A 27,278-nucleotide genomic window follows, 5' to 3' on the forward strand; every position below is an offset into this window, starting at 1 on the left:
TCCTCATAGAAACACTGTATTCATTGTTGAAGACTGCTATGTTTAAGGCAAATGTCACACATACAAAACAGAGATGAACGGTACCGGAACAGTATTTACGACGAGTTACAAGAGAATCGTGAGGGAGACATCTTCAGACAATGAGAAAGTGGGACTTTTCCCAGCCAGGTCACTCCTGGTCTGATTGCTCTTGTCCATGGAGAAACAGACAGAAAAACAGCACCTACTCCCTCCCAGGGGAGGGGGTGATCACCGCCGGGAAGAACCCTGCTTCAGGCCGAGCTCGCGCTGTCTGTGCTGCGCTTCCAGGCACAGCACAGACAACGTGCAGTCACCGGGTCTCACTGCGCAGCTCTAATGTCCTTGTTTTGTGAAATTCACCGTTAGAAACAGGAAAGTCAGGATGCCAGAGCCATTCAACTTGCAGTTAGGTCACCTCTATCCAAACTCAAACTTGCTTGGATTGGAACTCAAACAACACACACCCACACACCCACACATACATATGTGTGTGCACATACAGCCATAAATCTGTGGAAGAGGGAAAGACGAAATATGCGAAAGCCTTAGAAGCCGCGAATGTCCATTTGCAGTTTGTAATCCATGTGATTGTCTCCCCCTCTGAAAACAGAAGGGTATCAGCAAGCTCTAGCCAGGGGGTAAAGGTTTTGAGACACCTCAGCTCAGTTCCTGGTCACTCCAGGCGTCACAGGAAAGGGGCGTGGCTTCACTGGTTTAAAGGTTTCGGGGAGCTGGGTCAGCTCTGTGCCTCATGGCTCCTCCTCACCCCTTTGGCTTAGGCTCAGGCCTCTGATTTTATAACAGGAGTTTGGCCATCTCTGTCCCATCCACCCAGACTCATCGCAATGGAACACACATCGCAAAGGTGTGTTTCCCTTCTGCAGGGCCTGGGTGACAGCGAAACCACAGCAACAGGGAAAGCAAGGGAATGGCTGAGGGGGAAAGTCTGGGAGCTCTGACGGCCTGCGGAGGGGTGGCAGAAACGGTGCCTGGGCCTGGCAGTCACAGGGAAGCCGGTACCTGGAAATGCAATGGCAGGGGCGATGGCTAGTTCATGACATCTTGGAGGACCTAGGAGAGGCTGCCTCTGATGCGGAGGAGGAGGTACACAGAGAACGAGGGCGTGAGGAAGTGGCTAATGCACCGAAAGCAAAGCCCCGCTCAGAAACGGTGTCTTCACCAGGAGACCAAGGGCTTTGGAGAGAGGTATCACTTAGGTAAAAAAATAAAAATAAAAATAAATCTCTGGCCGTTTGGGCTCAGTGGTAAGAATGTCAGCCCATAGACCGAAAGGGCCCGGGTTTGATTCCGGTCAAGGGCACGTACCTCAGTTGCAGGCTTGATCCCTGGCCCTGGTTGGGGTGTGTGTGGGAGGCAACCAATTGATGTGTCTCTGTCTCCCCCCCTCCCTTCCACTCTCTCTAAAAAATCAGTGGGGTGGGTGGGGGGAGGAGGGGGATAGACCCTCAGGAGGATTAACAACAACAAAAAATAGTAGATTGAGAAACCAACCAGGATCCTGCAGCAGAGTGGATGGCGAGGAAGCTATAGTGTCGTCAGAGGCCCAGGTCACGAAGCTGCAAACTTCCCCAGGGCTGGGAGGAGAATGAGAATGTGTGTGTGTGTGTGTGTGTGCATCCTGTCTGGTTAAGATGCTTCCCTTTCCCCTGCACGCTGCATTCCTGCTCCTTTCTTTGATCTCAGCACTTACAGTTTACTCAATGCCTCTGACCAGAGAAGCCAGCAGCCCTACCACCATCTGGAGTATTTCTAACTTGACAATGTGCAGCACCGCCAGTCCACCAACCACCCTTGAACCAGAAGCCAGCTGCACCTAATTGTAAGCACAAACTCTAACACCCGGAGTCCCAGCTCAGCGAATTCCACTCAAGGCGAAGAATTTGGGAATTTTCCAATCACTAAGGCTCGCAAGGCAATGTGACCGATGACTGCAAACCCCCTAAGTTTGCCTGGAAAGCACCCACCGCAGTGACTGGGTGCAGTGAGGGGCACATCTGCATGTTCCCAAGCTTTGACGGAGCCTGTTGTTTCCCCGAGCCTGGCAGCTCGATGGCGTGTTTCAGACGGACCCTGGTGCGCGCACATGGTTGCATCTAGCCGGGGATCAAGCTGAATGTCAGTGTCCTAGTCCCCAGGAACCAGTTCTGGCTGGGAAGCCCACTGCCTGTGCTGAGAAGTGATCCTCAAACCGGTGATTGGGCCAACGCATTGCCCGGAGGCTAAAGTCGGTGAGGGCGGTGGGCGGCGCCCAGTGTCCGGTGGCTGGACTGACAGGGTGGGCACGACCGATGGCAGGCAAGCTGGAAGCCCAGCCCCATCACAGAACCGACTCCTTGGATTCCAGTTCCACGGCGCTGGCAGCAGGGCCGCCCGCCAGGTTCTGGTGTGTTACCAGCGGTGACGTCTCCTCCTCTGACTTGCAGTTGGGGATGGCTTCCACTTTCACCTCGCTCAGTTCCTGCGCCCCTTTCTTCATCGCTTTCTGATTCAGGTGGTGGAGAATGCCCGCACCCAGGGCGTCCCCCTCCACATTCACCACGGTGGTGGTCCGGTCCCTGGTGGGAAAGGAAAGGTAGGCGGTCCAGCCAATGCCACTGGCGGCAGCCGCCTGGGGGCAGCCCCGTCACAGGGGCCAAGGCCACGGGCAAGCTGTGACCCTCCGGGGCCCCTGCTCTTACCCAGAGTGCATGCTCCTAAGGGCATAAGGCTTCACTTTACTCTAGGTGAACTTTCTCGTAATTTTTTTTCTTATAAAAATAATAGATACTCAGGTTCCTGGACTCTAAGGCTCATTTTCTTATTCACATGCTCTACTGTCCAACACTAGTACTTCAGCTAACCTTCCTTATAAAATAGGTATCGCCCCTACCCGAAAAAGGTATCACTCAACTCAAGGAATCAGCACTCAGAAACTGTTCTGTGTCTACAGGAGCTCTGCTGATGGCCGTCCGAATCACACCTCCTTCCTACACCTCCTCCCCGAGCCCAAGGCATTCCCATTAACCGGGTTCATCTTCCCTCCCCTCACAGAAATCGCTCTCTGGGCATTTCTGGCCAAGGACTATCATTCCCAAAGGCTCACTGCACCCATGGCCATGACTCCTACGGAACCAACACCTTCCACAGATTTTAGTGCCCTCCCCCCTCTCCCCCCCACCTCCCAGGGCCTGCGACCCATGCTTTCCCGGATGCTCTAAGCAAGTTCTTGGTAATAATATTTCATGGTCATTCATGAGCCTCTGACTCATGTTGTTAACTTTTCCTAGCTCTAAGTTTTGTCTTGCCAGCTCAACTGTGGGCTCCTTCACAAGGCAGGGAGCATGTTTGGAGCTTCTCCACACGCCTCAGGTCGAGCGGAGTGCCAAGCCCCTAGGGAGCTCAAGACAGACTTTCCTTGTTCGATGCCCTTAGGTAGGACTTGCTACTTACACAATCCAGTCCACAGCCAGGATCAGAGAGAGATCACGAGTGGGCAGCCCAATGGCCTCCAGGATAATGGCGATGGTGAGGACCCCTCCGGCCGGCACGCCTGCCGCTCCAACACTGGACGCCGTGGCTGTCACTCTAGGGATGGCACAGCGGGGTCACCATGAACACAGAGCATGGAGGGGGCACAGAGAAATGCAGAGCATGGCAGCCATGGCGCGGTAACGGAAAACCACATGACCCTAGATCAGGGGTGGGCAAACTTTTTGACTCGAGGGCCACCATGGGTTCTTAAACTGGACCGGAGGGCCGGAACAAAAGCATGGACGGAGTGTTTGTGTGAACTAATATAAATTCAAAGTAAACATCATTACATAAAAGGGTATGGTCTATTTTTTTTTTAGTTTTATTCATTTCAAACAGGCCGGATCCAGCCCGCGGGCCGTAGTTTGCCCACGGCTGCCCTAGATTCTGCCTGATGAGCCTGCGAGAGACAATGCACTCTCTCCAAGTAATGGATTCACACTGTGCTCATTTCATAAATGAGACGGCGTGTCCTGGCCAGGTTGGTACTTAGCAGGATTTTTCAAAGGAAATCACAAGAAATCCCTCAGGTTCTGAGCCAGGCCTAGAGTTAGGAGGGAGGAGTGAACTCACAGAATCGTGAAGATCTGCCCTGCCTTCAGCTCGATGTTGTTAAGCTGGGCGATGAACACGGTGGCCACGCACTGGAAGATGGCCGCGCCGTCCATGTTCACGGTGGCCCCGATGGGGAGAATGAACCTGCTGATCCGCTTGTCCACGCCGTTGTTCTCTTCGATACACTTCATCATGGAGGGAAGGGTTGCTGAGCTGGAAATGGAGACACAACTGACCCTGAGCACCGTGCTTCCAAGGGCAACAGGCCGCTCGGCTCCGGCCCTGGACCGGAACCACGAGCACCACCCTCGTTTCTGGCTTTCTCCCCCGGAACACAAGGAACATCACAACGGCTTCAACGTTTCTGTCACAACGTGGGTTTTTGTCAACTTCTGAAGCATTCAGAACCCGACTCACGTTGACCTGCTGTGTTACTTACCTGGAAGCACCTGTTCCAAATTTCCCAAGAACCACGCTTGACCTTGTGGTACAAAAGGTTCTCAAGAGAACAAAGAACTGTTGACTCTGTATGTGCACCTCCTCTCTTGACCCCCCCCCCAAAAAAAAAGTACAAGGCAAAAAACCATGGTGATTTCTTTTTTTCTTTTAGGCCAAGAAGCAGAAATGGCTCTGAACATTTGGAAAGAGTAACTGTGTTCACAGAGAACTGGATAAACGAAACCTGTTCTCTCCAGCGGCCTCCGAGGAGGGTGGCTGGCGCAGCTGAGGAGCAGGTTTGTTTCTGTCGAAGCCAGAGAACCTCGCCTCCCTAATCCTTTGTACCAACACTACCTGGTCATATGACTGGCCCTTCAGGACGGGAGGAAGCATGCGGTAGGGAGGCACAAGCTAAGCAGGAGAGAGAAACAACGTGCTGCCATCCTTGGAAAGTTTTCTTTCATGTATTTAGAAAGCCCCCACTTTTTTTTTTGAAAGATTTCTGATAACGACAGGTACATCTTTTATGCTAAATTAGATAATCCTAGAGAGCTGAGCAGGCATCCCTCACCATGATGCCTTGGTTTATTTTCTAGTCATGCATCCAGAGGGAGAGCTGGACAGGTAACATTCCAGCAACTTCCCTGCAATGCATTTTGAGTTAAGTGGCTACTTTCTTTTACTCAGGCAAAGGGCTTACTAATTAGGGTGAGGACCCACAACTCCTATGGCCTAAATAACGATCAGGTTGACTGTCAAGGAGCCAGAAGAAGAAGAAACAAGGCAATTCCTCATTTTGGCAATCCCAGAAATCCATTTCCCTAAGAGCTGTGGGGCTGATAACACAACATGAGATGTGGAAAACATGATTCTGTATCTTAACTAGTATCTTAACGTATTTCATTCTTTGAAAACTCTAAATTGGTTTTAAGATGCCAGCTGTGCACCCACCATTGGGCTCACCTGGTTTCATATCAACACAGCTCAGACCCATCAAGGGCTCCCGAAACCCACTCACCTGGAGCAGGTGGCAAATGCTGTTGCAAATGGTGTGAGGAGGCCCAGGAGGAACTTGAACGGGTTTTTTCGTGTGAAAACAAAGTAAATAAGCGGCAGAACAATTCCTCCATGAATAAAATGGCCCAACATAGACGTCAAGATATATTTCCCAAGGCTGGTCACCAGCACGACGATGTCCTTCATTTCCACAATCTTGCTTCCAACCAGGAACATGATGCCCACAGGAACATACCTAGGGCATAGCACAAGGTCCTTGTCAGTAAGAGTGATGTGACGTAGGGGCCGGGAGACGCAGGCCCTTCCCCACTCAACACAGGGACTTTCAACTAGGCGGCCTCCATCTCCCCCTGGGAGGATTCTGAGAATGAAAGGGATGGGCCCATTTTACAGGCTGTGAAACTGAGTAAAATTGACATGACACATCTCCGTGGGTAACGGAGTCAGGATCAGAACCCAGGCTTCTTTCCCCTGGGATATGATGTTCTGAACAGATGGCTGTCACCGACCACAGGGACTCCCAAGTGGAAAGACAAGGAACTGCTCGAGATCAAAGCCTCTGGGAATGGAGTCTGACTTTCGGCTTTGCTCAGGCTTGTTTCTGAAAACTTAGAGACACAAAAGACTAGTACCGATTTCGTAGAACTGAGATGAAGCTGGGATTTTTGTGAGGTTTAAAATTCTTTGTGATTTGGAAAACATGATTCCGTGGGAGAAAGTCATTAACAATGGCCCTCTGGGAACACTCCTGGAGCGTGAAGGTATTTTTTAATGGCAGGACGAGAGGAAGGACGGGAAGGAGCAAGCCAGGGGAGCTGCAAAGAACCAAAGTCAGTTGTTTTGAATTTAATCTAAATTGAGGAAGAATTTTATAACCACTGGCCTTTTTTTGATAAATTTTATTTTATTTTTTTTAAATATATTTTATTGTTTTTTTACAGAGAGGAAGGGAAAGAGATAGAGAGTCAGAAACATCGATGAGAGAGAAACATCGATCAGCTGCCTCCTGCACACCCCCTACTGGGGATGTGCCCGCAACCCAGGCACATGCCCTTGACCGGAATCGAACCTGGGACCCTTCAGTCCACAGGCCGACGCTCTATCCACTGAGCCAAACCAGTTTCGGCTAAATTTTATTTTTAAAAGATTTTCAAAAATTGATTTTTAGACAGAGAGGGAGAGGGAGAGAAACCTCGATGTAAGAACCAAACATCAATTGGCTGCCTCCTAGATGCCCCCTACTGGGGATCGAGCCTGCAACCTGGGCATGTGCCCTGACTGGAATCAAACCTGTGACCTTTCAGGTCTACAGGGTTAGAAGTCAGTTCAGCTCCCTTCTTCAGGTGGAGAGAGGGGGCAGCGGTTGGAGGGGGACAAGAGCGACCTCTGAAAGTGCTGGCAAGTTCTGTTTCTTGATCTGGATGAGTGTTTGCTTTGTGATAGTGATAATTCATTAAGTTGTGCACATGTTTTAAGTACTTTTCCATAAGTAATACTTCATTAGGGGAAAAAAGTGAAGGCTGGGGGCAGGACCTGGCAGGAGATCTAACTCTGTGTAGTGGTTACTAGTCACTATCAGTGACCATGTATTTTCTTTTAATCCAAATTTTGGGAAGATTTTAGGCAAAATAAACAACAGAAAACAAACAAACAAAAAAACCCAGGAAAGGAACTGACCTGTGATGACAACACTTTTTCCTTCCTGGAACTATTTCTCTCCCCAGAACAACAGTCATACGAACAAAGTGTCATGTTTGCAATGATAAGAGTCAGCCTCTGGAATGGTGGTTGAGCAAGAAAATGTGGTTGAGCAAAAGAAACACCACCAGTGGGGGCTTTGGACTTGGCCTCCCACCCAATTCCAGACTTTCCTACCAAATTCCAGGCTTCTCTCCTGGAATTTGGTCAGTTCAGGTGCCACCTCAATGCCACTGAGAGAGAGAAGTTCTGGGATATTTAAGGATTGACAGTTAGGAAAATGCTCTGTGCATGAAAAGATAAACTAGTTTCCTGACAATGAATGGATAGATGCTAAAATCCACAGAAATCTGGCTTGAGTGAAACAGTAGGACGAAGCTGACGAGGGATGGCCACTGGAATTAGTATAATTTCTGAGGGATCAGGTCAAAATTTTACCTTTTAGCCAAAAATCAATCTAATAATTTTGTATTAAACAATTACACTTTCATCGATACTACCTACAGAAACATTTAGGTTAAAAAAAAAAAAAAAAGACTATTCCAAGTTTACATATGCATGAATCTGTCCTCCATGTAGTGAAATACGATAGTAAAGGGCCCCTCTGAAGCTTTAGGTGTATCAGTTTAAGATAAATAAGCCTTATTTCACAGAGCAGATAGCAAACTTATGGAATTCATTGCTCCACAAGATGATATGGGCATCACATATAATATGGGATGATGGTGTGAACCCATAAGTAGATCACTGATGATCTATATATATAAAAGCCTAAGCGACCATCTGATCGTTCGACCAGTAGCTGTGATGCACACTGACCACCAGGGGGCAGATGCTCAACGCAGGAGCTGCTGAGCTGCGGTGACTTGGCAACTGTGGTGGCTTGGCAGCTGCGGTTCTAGGGTGACGCACCCTAGAGGAACTAGAGAGGAGAGAGCCTGATTCTGGGGTGCGTCACCTTAGAACTACCCTCTCATAATCAGGGAACCCTCAGGGGATGTTGGAGAGCTGATTTCGGCCCGATCCCTGCAGGCCATGCTGAGGGACCCCACTGGTGCATGAATCCATGCACTGGGCCTCTAGTAGAACCATAAGGGGTCACTGTGGGTGCTGAAGAAGTAACTGGTAACTATGGTACATGCCTGATTCTCTGAGGTCCTGGACAGGAGGGGAAACTGCCTCCAGCTTTATCACACCAGGACCCACCTGGGGGTGCATCAACCACATACAGAGCCCTGGGCCAGGTGGTGACCCAGAGGTGACCTAGAACAGCAGAGTCAGGTTCTTTTCTGGTTGGAGCAGAGATAAGAGGGAGGGTTGGCAGCAGTGGGGAGGGCAGCAAGACTCACCACATAATCCATGACACCAGCACCATCGTTGCCTCGTTGAAGGCATTGAAGAAACGGATGAGCTCTTCTCCTTCAGAGCCTAGTTTCTTTAGGGCCACTCCTAACACGAGGGCAAAAAGGACCAATCCCAGAATGTTCATCCCTTCGATTTCGGTGCCAAATGGGATCTGCAGGATCAGAGTGGACACAGGGTCCAAGTTTACAACATATGATTGTAAAGATGCATTTGCTTTGTGTCTCCACCAGGCTGAAACACTATACCCAGAATGAGAAAAGGTTTGTATTTTCTTTAACCTTAAGTGATTTTGCAAATCAAGGGGTAGGAAAGTCAAGGGGGAGATGGAGTATAAGGATACAGAAAGTCAACAAAAATTTCACCTAGTTGCTAACTCTAAAAGCTATTCAAAGATGGCATGGATTGAAGCAGAAAGCAGTGAGCTCCCTGTTACTGGATATATTCAGGTAGAGGTTGGACAAACAATCACTTCAAAGGGTTGCTTTTAAAAGAAGAGCTTGTTGCTGAAAAGTTCCTTCAGATCAAGAATTGATGCCTATACCTTCACCTCCTAAATATCAATAATTTTTTTTGCTGCTAGGCTGTTAGGATGGCCTCTGAGCTGACGAATTTCCCAAGATTTTTCAGGATTGACATGGATCTCTTCAGGATATTCGTCCCTAAATCACTGACTTTAAATGTATAGGTAAAATGCACTCTTTATTTTTCCAGTAATGCTGAATCTCACGGCTGCAAGTATATGTTAGGCAGGCATTTTACTCCATCAAACACATTATGAAATTCTGAACAGGAAACATGCCGGTCAGCATGGTGAAAAGCACAAAGAGCATTTTTACCAGAGTTCTAGTCTGACTTCTAGTCCCAGCTCTGGCCTTAAATAACTTCTCTGAGCTTCAGGGTCTTCATCTGCAAGATGACGTGAATTGGATTTAATTCGTAGCTTTCAACTTTCTTTTTTAAGTGGAACTTTTCCTTCAGTCACAGAACGGCGGGTAGTACTCGGAGCCCCTCAGCCCTGAGGAGGTATATGTGTGGAAAAAGGCACAGTACCCCCTTCTTCCCAGACAGTTCTGGGGCTGGACTAAATAATCTTTGAGGTCCCTTGTCCCTTCCTGCTCAGTGTCTGGGAAACAATAGGTACTCAAAAATATATGCGTGAATGAATAATGGCTAGAGTAAGTTAAGCCCCTAGAACAAGTTCTATGTGTAGGGGTAGGGTAAATCACCTATTAATGATATTTCAGGATAGCAGAAGGGTGTTATAAAATACTAGAGGCCTTGTGCACGAATTCGTGCACCGGTAGGGTCCCTTGTCCTGGCTGTTGATCACTGGGGCCGATGGGGGCCGGCCGGCCAGGAGGGACCGTGGGAGGTTGGCTGGCTGGGGAGGGACCGCAGGAGGGCTCCAGGGTGTGTCCAGCTCATCTTGCCCAGTCCCGATCGACCAGACCCCAGCAGTAAGCTAACCTACTGGTCGGAGCGTCTGCCCCCTGGTGGCCTACCAATTGGTCGGACACTTAGCATAATCGACTTTTATATATATATAGATATTTTAGGAGAGGGTATGTTAGTTCCAATTCAATGAAGTAGATCCACTAAAAATTGCAAAGCTACAGACACTAGCCTTTGGCCATGTTGGTAAATAACCAAAGAAACAAACCAAGACCATGTGCTTTGAACAGCCCACCCAAACCCCAAAGTTTTCAGCCCTGCTTGGGAAAAGATGCATTGTGTGGGCTCCTGCAATTAAGAAGCATTCTTTACTTTATAAGTATTCATCACAAGTGATCTTACAAAGAGCTTTACCTTTTCAAGGGTTATGTTTCCATTGCTCATGTTGTGGGGGTCCATTCTATAATCAGTTGCATACTGTGAGTGAGAGAAAGAAAAATCACTGTCAGTGCACAGGGGAAGAGGGGACCGAATAGCTGGGCCTCTTGCTAGTCTGTCATTACTCACTTTGAGTGTTGGGGGCATTGCGCCATTGGTTGGCCTGACCTTAAGACCAAGGCAGCATGTACTACAAGTGGCCTCTGGTTAGATAGGGAACCAGGGAGAATGTCCTTATGCCCTTAGACAATGGTTGGTAGGTCTGCCCAATTGCCTGCTGAGAGCTTGATATTTCAAACAGCTGAGAGTTCACAGTATTTAGAGAACCTTGGTATTAATTCCATAATGCCCAAGTTCACTTTTCAATGTGTCCATTTATGTGTATTCATTTATTTATGCTCCACTTGGTTCCAGAATTTGTTTGAACATGACTGTTTTTCAGAATCTATATCTAATGGGCCAGAGCCCCCACTCTCCAAAGCAAAGGATGGCAGGCGAGCTGGTTCCTGGCTGAGCCCTCTGCGAGACCCACTCCTCTGAAGTGAAACACCTCTCCAGCTTTGGCCTACAGCAGACTGCACATATTTCTGCACAGGTGTCTCCCAGTGGCAGCAGGCACGGTCGAGTGGAATCTGTTATGAAACACCCTTCCTGGTCTGTTCTGAGGACAGCTGGCTTCTGCACTGCCAAGAGCAGCGTGTTAGGAGGCCCGGACCCGGAGGCCTGCTCTGTGCCCGCCTTTGAGGAGCTCTGGTCTCTCTCAGCTTTGACTGATGGAGCTTCCAGACACGCTGAGGTGTTCAGTGGTCCTGTGATCAGGATGGCAGGAAAAACAACACTCAGCCCACATGTGACAGGAACCGAAACCCCATATGCCTTTTCTTTTTCTCCTACCTCATGTTGTATACAGAAGCCACAGCTGTGTTTATATGCAGATTTGTTTTGTGTTTTTTAAAGAGAGAGGCTATAATTAGAAACAGAAAAGTCTTTATTAAGGGCAATCAGGTTAGTCCATCTAATCTAGACCTTTATATTTGTTCTCTGTGTAAAGCATGGCCACAGGGATGTTACTTAGAGTAATGCTAAAATTAGGGAAAAACTGAAAACAAGCTGAATGTCCATCAATAAGAGATCGATAGAGTAAAATCATGGTACCCTCATACAGTGGAATACAACCAACAACATGTGCAGGGGGGTTATTTACTGACGTGAGAAAACCTTCACAATATACGGCTTTGAGAAAGGGTTTAGCGTGGAAAAAAAAGTTTAGAGTTTACAAAAAAGTGGAAGAAAATAAAATAATCATCCATATTCACCACCTAGAGCTACCCATGAACATTTTGATATACATCCTTCAGATCTGTTTTTCTCTATGCATGCCCACATGTTTAAAAAATAATCATACCAAATATGTTGTATGGCTGGTAGCTCAGTTGGTTAGAACATCATCCTGATACTACACCAAGGTTGTGGGTCTGATTCCAGGTCAGGGCACATACAAGAATCAACCAATGAATGCATAAATAAGTGGAACAACAAACTGAAGTTTCTCTCCGTCCTTCTAAAACCAATAAATTAAAAGAAAAATCTTAAAAATAAAATTATAAAAGAGAGTTTACAAACAACATATTTAGTATGATTATTTTTTAAACATGTGGGCATGCATAGAGAAAAACAGATCTGAAGGATGTATATCAAAATGTTCATGGGTAGCTCTAGGTGGTAAATATGAGTGATTATTTTATTTTCTTCCACTTTTTTGTACTTTATTTTTACTCTTTTTGCAATGAGCATATACTTCCTTTATAACCCGAAAAAAGATAACATTATACTTGAAAAATATTCTAAAATATTTAAGAGAGCCCCAAAATGTGATCTGAGGGCATTTCTCAGGTGATATGAAAAGATGTTGGAACCAGTGGGATATTTTAGAAAAACGTTGAGTTTTGCTTTGTTTGTTTATCCCAGGGGCCCATCTATAAAACTTAGACCAATGTTACCAAGTTTTGTTAACACCTTACCTAATTCTATAGCAATATTTTATACAACCTCCACCCCCATCAAAGGTTCACAGTTTTAACAAAGCATCAAACCTTACCGTTTTAAAAGTTGCAACCACAAGATTTGAGGGAAACAGGTTTCTGTTGGAAAAGGAAGCATTTCATCAGTATTCTTAAAATTCAGCAAAGTATGTGCTTTAAGATTGCCCATTCCTGACAGCCTCACATACAGTACTCCTCCTCTCTCCACCTCCAGCAATTACTATGGTCTTCTGCTTGTCCAAACACCCACCTATGCCTCGGCTGCTGGGCCACCATAGAAACTTGAGTGCCCCAATGTTTGTTTCCTCTCCTTTGGGGTACTCTTTGATATTTATGCTCAACCAAACCAGAGGAACTGCATGCCTTTCCTTTCCCCAAGCGGGTAAGCCCTGTTGCAGGGGTTTTCAGTGGGGAGTGGTGCTGCTCCACAGTGAAATCCACGGGAGTGTTTTTATTGCGGAGATAATTGAAGGGCATTCCTGGAATTGGGGGAGTGTGTGGGAAAGTGCCGGGTGCCAGCCATTCACTCTGCTAAGTACAGCAAAGTCCTGTACAATAAATGGTCCCAAGGCCCTCACCCTCATGCCTTCCAATATCCTATACCTGCAGATGAAACCTTATAATTACCTGAGCCTAAACTAACCCCCAAACAAGGCAGTTTTTGCCTAACTTGAATCTATTCTGAATTTTCGAGGAGTGCAACTATTGTATAAAATGTGGGATAATTATTCTTTTGTTTTGTTCAGAATGTTTCCAAGAACTGTTCATCTTTCTGGAAAAATCACATTGCCCAAGGCAAATGGTAAGATCTGAGTCCTTAACTGCACACATGATATCAAGTTTCAGTCTGTATTTATAGCTATGTCATTAACAGTGAATCTAAATTCAGAAGCAAGCACTTTGTTTTAGAGCACTTACATATTAAAAACCATTATTTTTATTATAAATTACTCTTTTTACTTTTATATTACAGTTAAGTCCTATCAATGTTTTGAATAATGCAAATAGGTAAATTCTGTTTATGAATTTCATTTCAAGATGAAGGATATAAAATATTGTTACAAAAGCAGGGCAATAGAGCTGAGCTAAGCTGTGTTTTGAAACCAAAGTCTATTCGTGCAAACAGTTTTACTGAGGGCCTCCTTTGGGTCAGGCTCTTGCAAGATTCTGTTCTTAATATGTGACAGTCCATCTGTTCTACGCACTTCCTATAAGAATAAGTCTAGGAGCGTAAACAACTCTGGATCATCCTTACAATATGAGCCAAATTTACGCACTAATTTTTACATCTGTGGTTGAGTTGTTTACCTAACACTGGAATCTCCAGGCAACTATTTGCAGTGTGTTTGGTTTCAGAGGGAGGCCGGTCTGATTGCAACCCAACTCTGCAAACAGGAGGTCCCTGGAAGCCACACCTTTGTGTAATACCTTCTCCTTGAGTGTGGGTGGGGGCCTATGACTTTCTTTTACCCAAAAGAATGGAGTAAAGGTGATGGATGCCACTTCGTGATTTGGTTACATAAAATTGTGGCTCCCAACGTGCGAGAAGACTCTCTTTACTGCCTTCTGGGCTTGCATGTTTGATGAAACAAGCTGCCATGTTGGACAGGCCCATCTGACAAGAAACTGAGGGTGGCCTCTGGCCAACAGCTGACTAGGAGCTGAGGCTCCCAGACTGAACTTCAAGGACCCAAATTTTGCCAACTGCTGTGTGACCTTAGAAGTGAACACTTCTCCAGTCAAGCCTTTGGAGGAGACCTTAGCTATGGCCAACACCTGATTGCAGCTCTGTAAGAGACTGGCGCAGAAGACTCAGCTAAGCCATGCCAGGATTCTTACACCACGGATACTGTGAGATAATGCATGTGTGTGATTTTAAGCTGCTAAATTGTGGGCAACTTATTAATTTGTGCATTAGATAACTCGTGTGCTAGCCAACAGGGTTAATAAGATAGAAAATTTCATTACACTAAAGTTGGCTTCCGCAAGACAACCAGTATGTAGACACTGCAACACAGCATTTTCCAAATCTACTTGTCTGTGAAACCAGAATTGAACATATTTAGAGACTACCAGCTCGTACACACCTGTATTTAAGCAGACAAAATGTGATAATCAGTTAAATTAACCATTACGAAATAGTGATCAGAAATTTGAGTTCTATCACAAGCATATTTACTTAAAAAAAAAAAAGGTAGAAAAGGCTAGCAATGTGTACTATTTCTTAGTGTATAGATGAATAGCAACTTACATTTGCCTGTTATTTCCATTACCAAGCACCTTTCTTACATATTTCAAACTTATGAGGTAGGTTTGGTATCTCATTTCCATATGCTATAATACTTAGAAGCAGAAGTCGGTCCTGAGGCAAGGATTTCCTATTCTACCCGCACCGCATGGCAACCCTCAATAGTTCCAGGACTGAGCTCGCCACTAGGTTCTCTCCCTAAGAGGGCAAGGAAGTTAAGAACGAGCTGGGTTAGAAGCTCTCCATCAGTCTCTATGGGGAACAACTTCTGCTGGGTGTACCTTGCATCCTTAAAGATTAGCAGTTTCCTCAATTGGTACAAGTACAGCCTCCCCACAACCTTGAAATACACTCTCTTCCAAAGAGTACATGCTATTTGTTTAAACCTTGCTAGTTAGCCTGCCTGGTCTCCTTAGCATGAGCAATAACCCAATACTGTCTCACCCACATAGACCATGACCCTCACCCAGAACGTCTAGACCAGCCATTGACACACTGACCTGTTTTCAGACAGTCTACAGTATCTAGTCTACAAAATCCAATGGGAACAGAGAGGTACAGACAATACTAGAGGCAAAATAACAACTCCTGTCCCCCCCACCCCCCTACCCAAAAAATCAATTTCCTTAGAAGAAAACAGTATGTTCTTGCAGTTTCTTACAAAGTTAAACATACACTTACCATATGACCCAGCAATTCCATTTCTGGATATTTACAAGAGAAATGCAAATATGTCTGCAAAAAGGGCCTGTATGGTTAATATTAACAGGGGTCCTCAAACTACGGCCCGCAGGCCATATGCAAATAAAAATATTGTATTTGTTCCCGTTTTGTTTTTTTACTTCAAAATAAGATGTGTGCAGTGTGCATAGGAATTTGTTCATAGTTTTTTTTTAAACTATAGTCCGGCCCTCCAACGGTCTGAGGAACAGTGAACTGGCCCCCTGTTTAAAAAGTTTGAGGACCCCTGGTTAATAATCTTAAACATAGTAGCCCCAAACCCAAATGTTCACCAACAGATGATGATGATAAACCTGCACAGTGAAATCCTACCTGGCAATAAAAAGAAACCAACTACTAATATATGCAACTGGATAATCTCAACAACATTGTGCTGGGCAAACATAGCCAGACAAAGAAAAGCACATGCTGAATGATTCTATTATTATGAAACTCTAGTAAAAGCAAAACTAATCTGTAGTGACAGAAAGCAAAACTTTCTCCGGCCAGGGGCGGAGAGTGGGCATTGCTGAGAAGGGTCATGGGTTCAGTGTCTGGATTGTGGTGATGGTTAAGGGAGTTCTCTATTTGTAAAAACTCACTGAAATGCACACTTAAAAGAGGTGTGTTTCATTGTATGTAAATCAGTCAAAATGCTTTAAAAGTTAAAAAACAACAACAACATATAGTGCTAACTGCAAAGGAGATTTTACAACCAAAAAAATTTACATTCAATGGAATGACTGAACTTTCTTTTATTATACAGCTCAACTCTCAGATAGTAATCCCCGGGAAGGGACTGCCTGGGAGCAGTGAGCTGAAGCTCACCCACCCACACAATCCTATTCCTTTCCCTTGGTCCCTCTGGTTGCCACGGACCAAGAAGAGGAGCAGCAGTCCCCTCCTGCCCATACCAAGGGGCAAAGAGCTGAGGCTGTGATTTAGTCAAGCCAAGTATCTGACAGATTGTGTCTTTGCTATTGTGTCTAAAAGTCATTGCCATACTGGAAGCCACCTAGGTTTTCTCCTGTGCTATCTCCTGGGAGTTTTACAGTTTTGCATTTTACATTCAGGTCTGTGATCCATTTTGAGTTAATTTTTGTGAAGGGTGCTGGGTCTGTGTCCAGATTCATTTTTTTTGCATGTGGACGTCCAGCTGTTCTGGCACCATCTGTTGAAAAGATTATCTTTGTGCCATTGTATCACCTTTACGCCTTTGTGAAAGATCAGTTGACCATATTTATGAGAGTCTATCTCTGGCTTTCTATTCTGTTCCATTGATCTATTTGCCTATTCTTTCACCAAAATCACAGTTGTGATTACAGTAGCTTTATTACTGTAAAGTGTTAGGGCCGGGTAGTGTCAGTTCTACAACTTTGTTATGTCTGCGCTCTTCTTACCCCTCTCCTTTCAAACACATAATCCTGAGCTCTTCTGTATCCAAGGTGCTCATCATCCAAGCAGTTTTGCTTCCCAGAGCTCTGTCTTAGGCATTTTCCTCCAACTCCTCACATTCACACAATAACTTTGTGTGCTTTTAAAATAAGGAGCTGGAAGGAATCTTAGCGGTGACCACGTTCAACCCTCCTCTCCGCTCCCCCCCACTGTTAGCACATGTGACACCACAGCTCTGAGACCAGCACTGTCCAACAGAACTTTCTATATTTGAGCTAATATGGTAGTCATGTGGCTATCGAGCACTTGAAATATGGCTAGTGCTCTTGAGGATCTGAATTTTAAATTTTGTTTACATTGAAAATTTAAATGAAAATTTAAATTTAAGTAGCCTCTTGGGACTAGTGTCTGTCAGATTGGACAGTGCAGGTCTGGAGTACAGAGATCAGAGTCTGGAAATCAGAGGCCAGTGCTCACTGCTGCACTGCACTCAGCCTCGCTGGCTATTTGGGTGCTTCTAACTACTGAGATCTTCATCTTGTTTAAATTCCCAAATATTTCCTCTTTCTGTTATTTGATCCTGAGACGTTTACATGAATTACATAAGACCAGATACACATTAGACCAAAGTTTCTCAAACATCAGTAGTCCGTGAAATCAAATGTATGGGCTCTCACCAGCATTTTATAAAAGATGTAAGACATGAGATAGAATGCAAAAAACCAGCACGTATCACATTTACAATGCTGTTTTATGAAACAGGTATTTCAGGGTGGGGTCGGGGTGCATATGTGTGGATGCCATAATCTTAAATGTATTTCTTCCTTGTCACTGCCCAGTCACCTCAGAGGTTGCTTTTGATTGGGGGCTGTACTGCACCAAAGGCGGGAAGATGGTGGCTGCAAAGAAGACAAAAAATGTTGCTGGAATCGATCGCCTCCAGGATCCACCTTGTTATGAAAAGTGGAAAGTGCATGCTGGGGGGCAAGCAAATTCTGAAGGTGATCGGAGAAGGCAAAGCGAAACTGATCATCTCTGCCAGCACCTGTCCAGCCTCGGAAATCTGAAATAGCGTACAAGGCCATGTTGGCCCAGGCTGGTGCCCCTCACTACAGTGGCAACAATACTGAATTGGGCACAGCATGTGGAAAATTCTACAGAGTATGCACACTGGCTGTCAGTGATCCAGGTGATTCTGACATCATTAGAAACATGCTAGGACAGACTGGTGAAAAGTAAATCATGCAAAATTTTTCTTTAATAAAACTGGCCAGAAAAATATATTGGTTAAAAAATATATTTCTTATAGTGGGTCGAAATCAAGAACATTTGCAAAAATGCCAAGACCATACTACTAAGTCCAGAGACACAAATCAGACCAAATTGGGAAAGAATGAACAGGCATGCCTTTCCGGAGCTGTGGGAATCTCTAGATACATTACTTAGAAAAGCTGGTATGAGCCGAAGTTGATCTGGCGACGGTAGAACTTTAGTTAGCGGTACTGTTCAGACTCATGCAGCTCACAGGATGCAAAACTTCAGTGTTCCTTCTTTACACATCTGTTACTATTTGTTCTTCTGATCCTATTGTCAAGGGTGGTATGCACTTCCCTGTTCTATATGAGAAGAATGTAAAACAATTTACTTTTGCTTGGGTGTATTTTTTGTTCCAGAGTATTCCCTTTAAGTTACAAAATTCTTTCCCTATTTATGAAAATTTCAAAGGCTCCTTAGAACAGGATATGGCTCACGCTATATACATCTGATACTTATTACCCCTGGTGTTTATTGTTAGAGCCAGTTAACAGGATGTGCTCCTTCTGATCCCGGTACCCCCCCCCACCTCCCCCCCGACAAGGCTGGGAGCAGAGGAAGGGCTTCGGTGATGGGCTCACACTATTGTGACAGTGTGTGTGTGTGGGGGGGGAGTAATCCACCCTCTTTTTAAGGCCCACATCCAGTTTTAAATTCCAGCTGGAAAGGTTAATGCTGGGCCTCTGGGGTGGGAGACATTTTAGGAAAGAAAGCTAAGAACAGCAATCATTCTCTATATCAAGTAGCCTGAGTGGCTAAGGTACACTAGCATATTAGCAAGACACTCAGATAACAAGTCTAGGTAGTAGATACTATTATATGCCTTATTTTACAGATAAGGAAACCGAGGCACCAAGAGGCTACATGACTTGTCCACAAAGCTAATAAGTGGGAGAGCTGGATTCAAACCCAGGGAATTGACTTCAGTGTCTGCTCTCAATCACTACCCACACTGTCTCTCTGCGCGCATGTTCTTTTCAGTACTTGAACTAGTCGGGTAGTCTCCTGAGTAGAAGGAATGGTGTCAAGTTAAAACCTTTTTTTTAATTACAAGCTCCTATTTTAGTGAGTAGTTTGGCTGAGAAACCTCCATGGATTTGGATCCTTGTTAGATTTGCTAAGAGTCTTCATCTTGCCAATAGAGATATGTGGGCATAGATCAAACAACCTGCATGGCCAACATTTAAAAGAAATTATGCACTATTCACTCTCTTGACTGTGATCTAGGGGCTAGTATCAGATCACAGTCCCCAGTAGTATTCTTTGCATCCTTGCGCCTACTGAGAAATGCGTTCTTTGCAGCTTGAGAGGCATCCTATTCACACTAGTCCTTGAGGGAGGAAATTAAGTCCCTCATGCCTCCCTTGTGAAGGGAAAGACTCAGAGCTCAGTCCATCGTTGATAAAATGAGCACAAGAAAAAAACATAACTCCTAGAATAAAGGGCAACAGGCAAAATCTCAGTGGTGCTTACCAGGTACACGGAGCGCCTGCTATACTTGCGCAAAAGACAAGGCCCAGGGCGGTTCTTCTGCCAGAGCACACAGAGCCTCAGCCCAGGAGCTGTCCTACCTGCCTCCTTAGCAGATAAGTCTTTGGTTTCCCATTTGAAAACTACTAAGTTTAGCATCCAGATCAGTGGTTCTCAACCTGGGCTGCACATTAGAATCACCTGGGAATCTTTTTAAAATCCTGATTTCTGGGCCTCATCCTCCAGAAATTCTGTTTCTTTATTACTGATGTTGTGGCCCCACCCCATAACAAAGAAACAGAATTTCCGGAGGATGAGGCCCAGAAATCAGGATTTTAAAAAGATTCCCAGGTGATTCTAATGCGCAGCCAGTGATGGCGAACCTATGACACGCGTGTCAGAGGTGACACACGAACTCATTTTTTTGGTTGATTTTTCTTTGTTAAATGGCATTTAAATACATAAAATAAATATAAAAAATATAAGTCTTTGTTTTACTATGGTTGAAATATCAAAAAATTTCTATATGTGACACGGCACCAGAGTTAAGTTAGGGTTTTTCAAAATGGTGACACGCCAAGCTCAAAAGGTTCGCCATCACTGTGTGCAGCCAAGGTTGAGAACCACTGATCCAGATGAAGGTTGAGAAGCCAGCTGCCTCAGTGCTTTCCATCTACAGCTGAGGTCAATTTTGGAGACTGTACAGGTAAGGCAGGGAGAAAATAAACTGGAACATCATGGAGCACATGTGAGGGTTTCTGCCCATTTCAGAAATCTGTGTTTAGTTTTGACTTTTCTCCATTTTCCAAATTTCCCATAGTGTTGATTCTATTAGTCCAAAACAGTCCGTCACTGCTCACTTCTTTTTCTCCAGGCTCCACGTGGTTCCCAATATACCTAAAGACTATGTTAGCTGCAAGGCATCTTGAGTTCCCTCAAACATTCTCTCCCCCCGCCCCCCCCCCCCCGGCAGCTCCCCATTTACTCTCATTTATTTCAAACTGTAAAAACAGGGCCATTCCCATTAGTTGTGTAAACCCCAATCGCTCTGTAACATGGCTCCATTTATAACAAGAGCAAACACACATTGGGCCAGACATAACTCATTTAATCCTCAAAGCAATCCTGTGAGGTGGGTACTATCATGATCCCGATTAGGAAAATGAGGAAGCCAGGGCACCGGAAGTTATGGGCATGCCCTAGGACTCCGAAATAAACATTGTTAGGGACTACGAACTTTCACAATGACTGGGTTCCTGATAAGCTAATTCTGTGTCTTTGGTGCCAAAATCATTTCGTGTTGGATGAAAGAAACATCATGGCTCAATTGGATGGGTCACACCCAGCTTGGAGAGTCCTGTACTGTTCCCGGACCTCAGGCATAAAAGCTGCAGGCTGCTCAGGAAGGGACTGTCTGCGACTCTGCCACCTGACAGCTACTATCCACTGTCCTTTCTCACCTCTCGAAGGGCCTGCTCCTAGTGCAGGCACCTCACACCCACTCGCGGCTACTTTGTTATTTCTAATCCATTGTGTGGTAGGAAACCAAACCCCTTGGTAATGGCATTCTGGATTTTCTCAAAGGTATAATGAATATCGACTGGTTTCATTTCTTTTTGACTTGGACTTACAGCTTCAAAAATCAAATTAGAAATTGTGGCAGAGAGACCCCGTGGGATTTGGGGCCACTCCGCGACCAGGAAAGGTCATGGACTTTGGCAAAGCCTGCACTGCACGAAGTCACCAGAGACCTTTCCGACTCCTTCCAGGTGTTTTAAGTTGTGGGCAGTGATCAGGGGAGGGCCTGCTGCATGACTGAGGTGTTTACTGGTAAATTCTCATTTCATTCACGTGCCCACAGGCAGGAAGGACTGCGCCCCGCCTCTGCCAAGGAACATGCCCAGAGTCACTTAAAATGGACATCTGTAAGGATTCCTTAAAGGAAGCAGTTTTAAAATTTTTACCCAGAGTCTTCCCAGACCCAGGAAGTATTTCCATGTGGCTCAGGACTGTTTCCTCTCACGAGCTGCTCACAGTGAAAGCCACGTCTGAGCAGCTGCACACGTGCTTTCCTCCAGGGACACCGAAGGGGCTCATCTCCTCCTTAGAGGAAGCGGCCATCTGCCTCGACCCTGTCAAACCCTTACCTGGTTCCTCTTTTGACCCAGAGCAAACACTTCTGAGACTGTGGGACTAGACCGGCAGCGTGGTTTCATTACTATCGCATGTTGACTTGGGGGAGGGGAGGGTAGCGAAAGAGAGCCCTGAACTATGGAGTCCAGAGTCCCCTGGTTCTTATAATCCCTCTTTTGATCAACTACTCCATGATCTTGAGCAAATCACTTAATCTCTCTGTAGCTCAATTTCCTCAGTTTATCCGTGAGCTGCTGGATCAAATGAGGTTGGCTGTTGGATGCATTATGAAACACTACCTATCCCCAACGAGCCACGACAAAGGTTCTTTTAGTCATTCCCTGTATCTGCAATCCCAAGTCACTGAAAAGTCTGCACCTACACTGACCATTATGCCATGATACTGGGTCACTATTCACTTCAGAAGCAGGAGCTAAAGGGGCTTGGGTCTAAAACTAGCAAGCCTCGATCAGAAACTAAGAGATCTCTTCTGGGCTGGTGGTAATAAGGTACCCCTCAGATCACCCCCACCCCCTGTTTTTGGCCACTGCCCCTCTCTTGGAGATGAGAATGCTACTGAGCCTCCGATGGGGGCACAACTCCCTCCCTGGACCACTGATCCTTGCAAAAAAGAATCCTTTCATCCCAATATCCGATTTCTCTCCTGGGACAGATGACAGATACCCTGAAGAGTCAAAGGCACTCTCAACCTCATTAGACTGTTTTCAACACCCAAGTGAGTCCCCAAACTTTAAGGATTTCTCAAGATCCCAAATATCAAGCTGCCAGACACTAAGCAAAGGCTGTGATGCCATCAAAGTCCTAAGAGGCTACCTCTACCTGCCTTTTAGGGAAGAAATTTTGGTATGAACTTTCTGGTCCGCCTCATCAGAGATTTTTATTTTTCAATGTAATGCCTTGGACTTATTATTTTTTTTTTTTTTTTGGTTGTCACTGCTGTAGTTTCAAATGAACACTCTGTCTGTTCAGTGGCAGACCGTTGTCACATTTTCCAGAAGGAGAAATGGAAACAGCAGGAAGCCCAGTCACTTTGCCCAGGGTCTGCTGTTTTTTCACAGCCTTAGCCATGAGGAACTTTGCCTCAGTGACTTAAGACTGAACAGACCTCTACAAGGCTCCCAGCCGGAGACCTGGAGCAGGAGCCAGCTGAGCTCCTCACTCAGCAGCGTTTGGCCAGGTCCGTAAATGCCTCCAGGCTGCAATTTTCCGTCTGTGAACTCTGAGCTAATGGAGAAAGCAGGAGAGGCTGACTTGGGTAAACCAGAGAAACTACCCTATGTCTCAGGGTTTGAAAGGCAACTTGGAAGCGTCACAGAAAGTGACTCTCTCCCTCTGCTCCGGAACTCACATCTTCCCACAAATAAAGCCCCTTGAAACTCACAATACTGTACAGTGGTCCTGACTATGGGTTGGAGGGCAATCTGTTCCAAGCCCCCAGGAGAGGCTAGTCTGGGCAACGGGCCCCACACAACTAAGCCCAGCCTTGTCATCCTTGGGTCTTCTGACCAACTCTTCAAAAAATTGCCAGCTTCCTCCCAGCCAAAGGGCTGAAGCAGAGAAGGCCATAGATTACAGGCCAGGATGGCTCAACAGGCAAAATTTAACCAATGCGCCTGGAAGCTTTCGGGGACTTTGTTGGAGAAAATAGGGTGAAGCTATCCAGGAGTGGTTAGGACATAGCCAGAGAGCGTAAGAAGTCAAGTACAGGCGAGGCTGCCTTAATGCACACTCACACTTGAGGGTAGGACTGGCTCTTGCTAAAAAAAATGTGGCCCTGCTCCTTCAGACTGTCCGGTGCATCAAGGCTGATGTTTGAAAAGGGTGGTCAGCATGCAAAGCTCCAGACATTACTTTGATATTTAAAAATATTAGCAACCAGCTAAGAATGAACTCTTTAGGAGTATATGAAGGTGTGTGTTTATGAATGAACTGGAGGGTAATTGAAGAGCTGCCGTCTCCATGGAGGGGAGAGGGGGAGGATCGTCGTTACCTGGCCAGGTCGAGGAAGGAATCCACTGTCTCTTTGGGGACCGGAGGGGAGCCCGAATCCTCCAGCCCAAGGTCGCTGGACTTAAGGGTCTCCGCGCCAGACCCAGGCTTGATGATGAACGCCAAAGCGACGGCGAGCGCAGAGGCACCGAGAGTGGTGAGGCCGAAGTAGGCGATGGCGATGCCGCCCAGGCGCCCAAGAGAGCTGGCGTCCAGAGAGGCGGCGCCCGACACCAGACTGCAGACCACCAGGGGCAGGATGATCATGCGCAGCATGCGGAGCAGCATCTCCCCGGGGAAGGCCAGATAGGTGACCTGCGTGCGGCTAAGCCCCAGCCCGCGCAGCGCCGCGCCGAGGCCGGCGCCCGCCACCACCCCAGACACGGTGAGCAGCACCAGCGCGTGGTGCCGGAGAAAGCCGAGGCAGCGCCGCGCGCGTCCTGCGGTGGGCCGGGGCGCTCCAGGCCCCGCTGCAGGCCCAGCCTGGGCGCTGTCTAGGTAGCCGTTGGTTTCACTGCTCTTCTCCATGGCGTTGCCCGCAGCTCGGAGCTGGAGAAGGTGAGGGACTTGGGCTCTAGTAAAAGACTGAACTCTCAATGAATGGCTCAGGCGGAGCTGGCGCAATCCACTAGTTGTGTCTGGTTCTGGGAGCCATCCCTCGGGAGACAGCCGGGCTGGGCGCAGGAACAGGTGTGGAGAGGGCCAGGAGAGGCGCTGGAAGCGGGCTGGAGCTCCCGGCTAAGTGGATCACGCCACGGCCAGCCTCGCACAGCAATCTCGGGCAGAAGATGATGCAACCTGGGCACCGATGGGAAAGAGAAATGGGCCTGGGCCGCCCTCCAAGGCCGCAGCCCCGCCCCCTCCACGGCTATGGCCAATCAGCACCCGTGCGCACCCCCAGCTGGGCGCGGTGGGTGGGGCGTCTCGGATGGGGGCGCTGCCCCGGGCAGATGGAGCCAGTCAGTCCCCGCGCCCCCAGCCGCCTCCGGATCGCTCTAGTGGGGACGGGCTCCAGGCTACCGTGGGGAGGCGCGGTCTGGGGGACGGCGCGGGCCGTTGGCACTGCCAGGGCCTCTCGGGCGGGCCGAGGTCTGGGCGCTCCGAGCCAGAGGGCCCGGGAGAAGGGGGAATGGGGCTGCGTTCCTTGTCCTGATTGGGAGAGGGGAGGGCTTTCCTTCAGGGTTATTGCTTTCGCCCCGCACCGCCCGGATCCGATAACTCGCCCGTCTCTTTTGAGGGGGCCCCACGGTAGTCTTACCGCCGCGTCCTCCTGCATCAAACCTCCTCCTCCCATGAAGTCCCGTGAGGTTCTGTGCGGTAAAGCACGCCGGGATGCCCAGAGCAGGCCCTGGCCCTGAGACAAAAGATGGATGGATGGGCGGATGAGAAAAGCCTCCTCCACACGTGCATTAAGGGCTCTGACACCCCTCAGTGAAACCCGGGTCCACTGTGCCATCAACTCCAGCGCCCGGCCCCGCCACTGCGCGCCCCGAGGAGCGCGCCTCGGGTTCCCCTGCAGCTGCCTGCGGTAAAGACGCAAACTTCTTCGAGGAAAAAACAGAGCTCCCACACCGCTACTTCCAGCGCACCCCCGCTGACACACAAACCACTGGATTTTAACCTCTTCCATCCCCAAGCCGTCCCGCGAAAACAGTGCAGATGACTGTTTAGCCAGCCTTTGAAGTTGGTTCCTTACTGTTCACACTTGATTCATTTCCTTTTTATTTAACATTTGCTCTGGTCACAGCAGATACAGGAGAAAGCTCTAGATAGTAGTTTTACTTTTCACATTTATTGGATTTTTGTATTTTCTCATTCTGCTTTTGAAAAGAATTGTTCTTTCAAGACTTGTGAAAGGGAAGTCTTACATGAGTTAAAGAGGAAGGCAATTTGCTATAGATCTCTTGCTGAAAAGGGAGTCATCTTAAAACATGTCATGACAGATATTTGTACAAGTCAAACAAAATGCCTTCCCAAGGAACTTTCAGGAGCTATTCAAATTTTGACACAGCGAGGATTTCCATTACTGTCTCATTGCAGGGTTTTTTGTTGTGGTGGTAGTGGTGTGTTTTTTTGTTTTTGTTATTTTTGAGAGAGGGAGGGGGGCGCATGTCAAGTGAAGAGTTGTATATATTTTTATCTGATTTTTCATTACACAATTTATTTCTCTCTGTGCACAGAAGGAGAGGCAATTCTAGAGACACCCTCTATTTTGCCAACCAGCAACTTCCTTTGTTTTGACTACCGTTTTTATACAAGGACTCTCGTATCATGCTCCAGAAATGAATTCCCAATTGCCTGCTTTACATCTCCACCTGGACATCCTGAAGGCATTCCAACTCAGCATGTCAAACACTGACTCATGGCTGGCCCCCTCAAGCCTGCTCCTCCTCTGACTCCCATTTCTGTGCCCCGCTCAAGCCTGCTCCTCTTTCTGAATCCCCTGTTCTGTTACCAACATTGTTGACAGCCAGTCACCTCTCTTTGAAATCTCACAGTGACCTTTGATTCTTCCTTCTCTGGTGTCTCTTCTCCTCAATTACCAATTCACAAAGACACTGTTTTCACAATATATATTATATCCACCACCCCCGTCCATTTCTACTGCTACCATACTTGGCTCAGTTTTTCATTCCTCACTGCTTATCTTGACCGTGGAATTGTTTCCTAATTAGTCTTCCCACCTCCAATGCTCCTCTTGTTCCAACCATCTTATATTTTGCCTTGCCTTGGGCCAATCTTTCTAATAAGTAATTTACATGTTAGGATTAGTTTCAGCTTCTATCCAACAGAGGGGGCGGCGGGGTGGGGTGGGGAAGAGCAATTCTCTGTTCCCTTAAGAAAACTTCCTAAAAGTTGGCTACACAGTCCTATTTCCTTTAGATTTCATTAATCAGAATTTAGGCACATGACCACACCTCGCGGCAAGAGACGTTAGGAAATGCAGCTTTTATTTCGTACAGGCATATATCCAGTTAAAAATCAAGGCTCTGTCATGTCACTTCTTGTTCAAAAGCTTCCAGTGGCCCCCGCTGAATTATGAATATGCTTTTCACCCTGGCATTCGAGACCCGCCATGATCTGGTCTCAGCTCACTCTCCAGCCTAGTGCCCTCTATGTTTGCAATGAAAATGAGACTGTGTAATAAAATAACAAATAAATAGAAAAAAAAATGAGATTGTGTGCTGCTTCCACATTTTATTTTTTTAAAATATATTTTTATTGATTTCCGAGAGGAAGGGAGAGGGAGAGAGAGATAGAAACATCAATGATGAGAGAATCGTTGATTGGCTGCCTCCTGCACCACCCCCTCTACTGGGGATGGAGCCCGCACCCGGGGCCCCATGTGCCTTTGATGGGAATCAAACATGGGACCCTTCAGTCTGCAGGCCGATGCTCCATCCACTGAGCCAAACTGGCTAGGGCTGCTTCCACATTTTCTTGCCTCTGCATCCAATCCCGGTTTCGACACCACTTCTCTCTCAAAGCTT

The 27,278-nt window shown here is 46.8% G+C and overlaps 1 protein-coding gene, 1 long non-coding RNA gene and 1 pseudogene across 2 annotated transcripts; 2 read left to right on the plus strand and 1 right to left on the minus strand.

The window, feature by feature from the left end:
- Positions 1-24,567, minus strand: SLC1A4 (solute carrier family 1 member 4). Its single transcript, XM_059659633.1, has 8 exons — positions 23,789-24,567; positions 12,554-12,596; positions 10,432-10,494; positions 8,610-8,776; positions 5,564-5,797; positions 4,126-4,320; positions 3,472-3,606; positions 1-2,597 (listed from the first exon to the last, which is right to left on the minus strand). The coding sequence occupies exons 1-8, from the start codon at positions 24,313-24,315 to the stop codon at positions 2,360-2,362; spliced, it is 1,602 nt and encodes a 533-aa protein (XP_059515616.1). The 5' UTR covers positions 24,316-24,567; the 3' UTR covers positions 1-2,359.
- Positions 17,753-18,125, plus strand: LOC132213291 (large ribosomal subunit protein eL30-like; annotated as a pseudogene).
- LOC132213292 (uncharacterized) lies at positions 24,207-26,937 on the plus strand. Its single transcript, XR_009447942.1, has 2 exons — positions 24,207-24,345; positions 25,968-26,937. It is a non-coding gene; the product is annotated as an uncharacterized LOC132213292 (long non-coding RNA).
- Positions 26,938-27,278: the final 341 nt, after the last annotated feature.

The sequence above is a fragment of the Myotis daubentonii genome, chromosome 12, assembly GCF_963259705.1.
Source record: "Myotis daubentonii chromosome 12, mMyoDau2.1, whole genome shotgun sequence".
NCBI lineage: Eukaryota > Metazoa > Chordata > Mammalia > Chiroptera > Vespertilionidae > Myotis > Myotis daubentonii.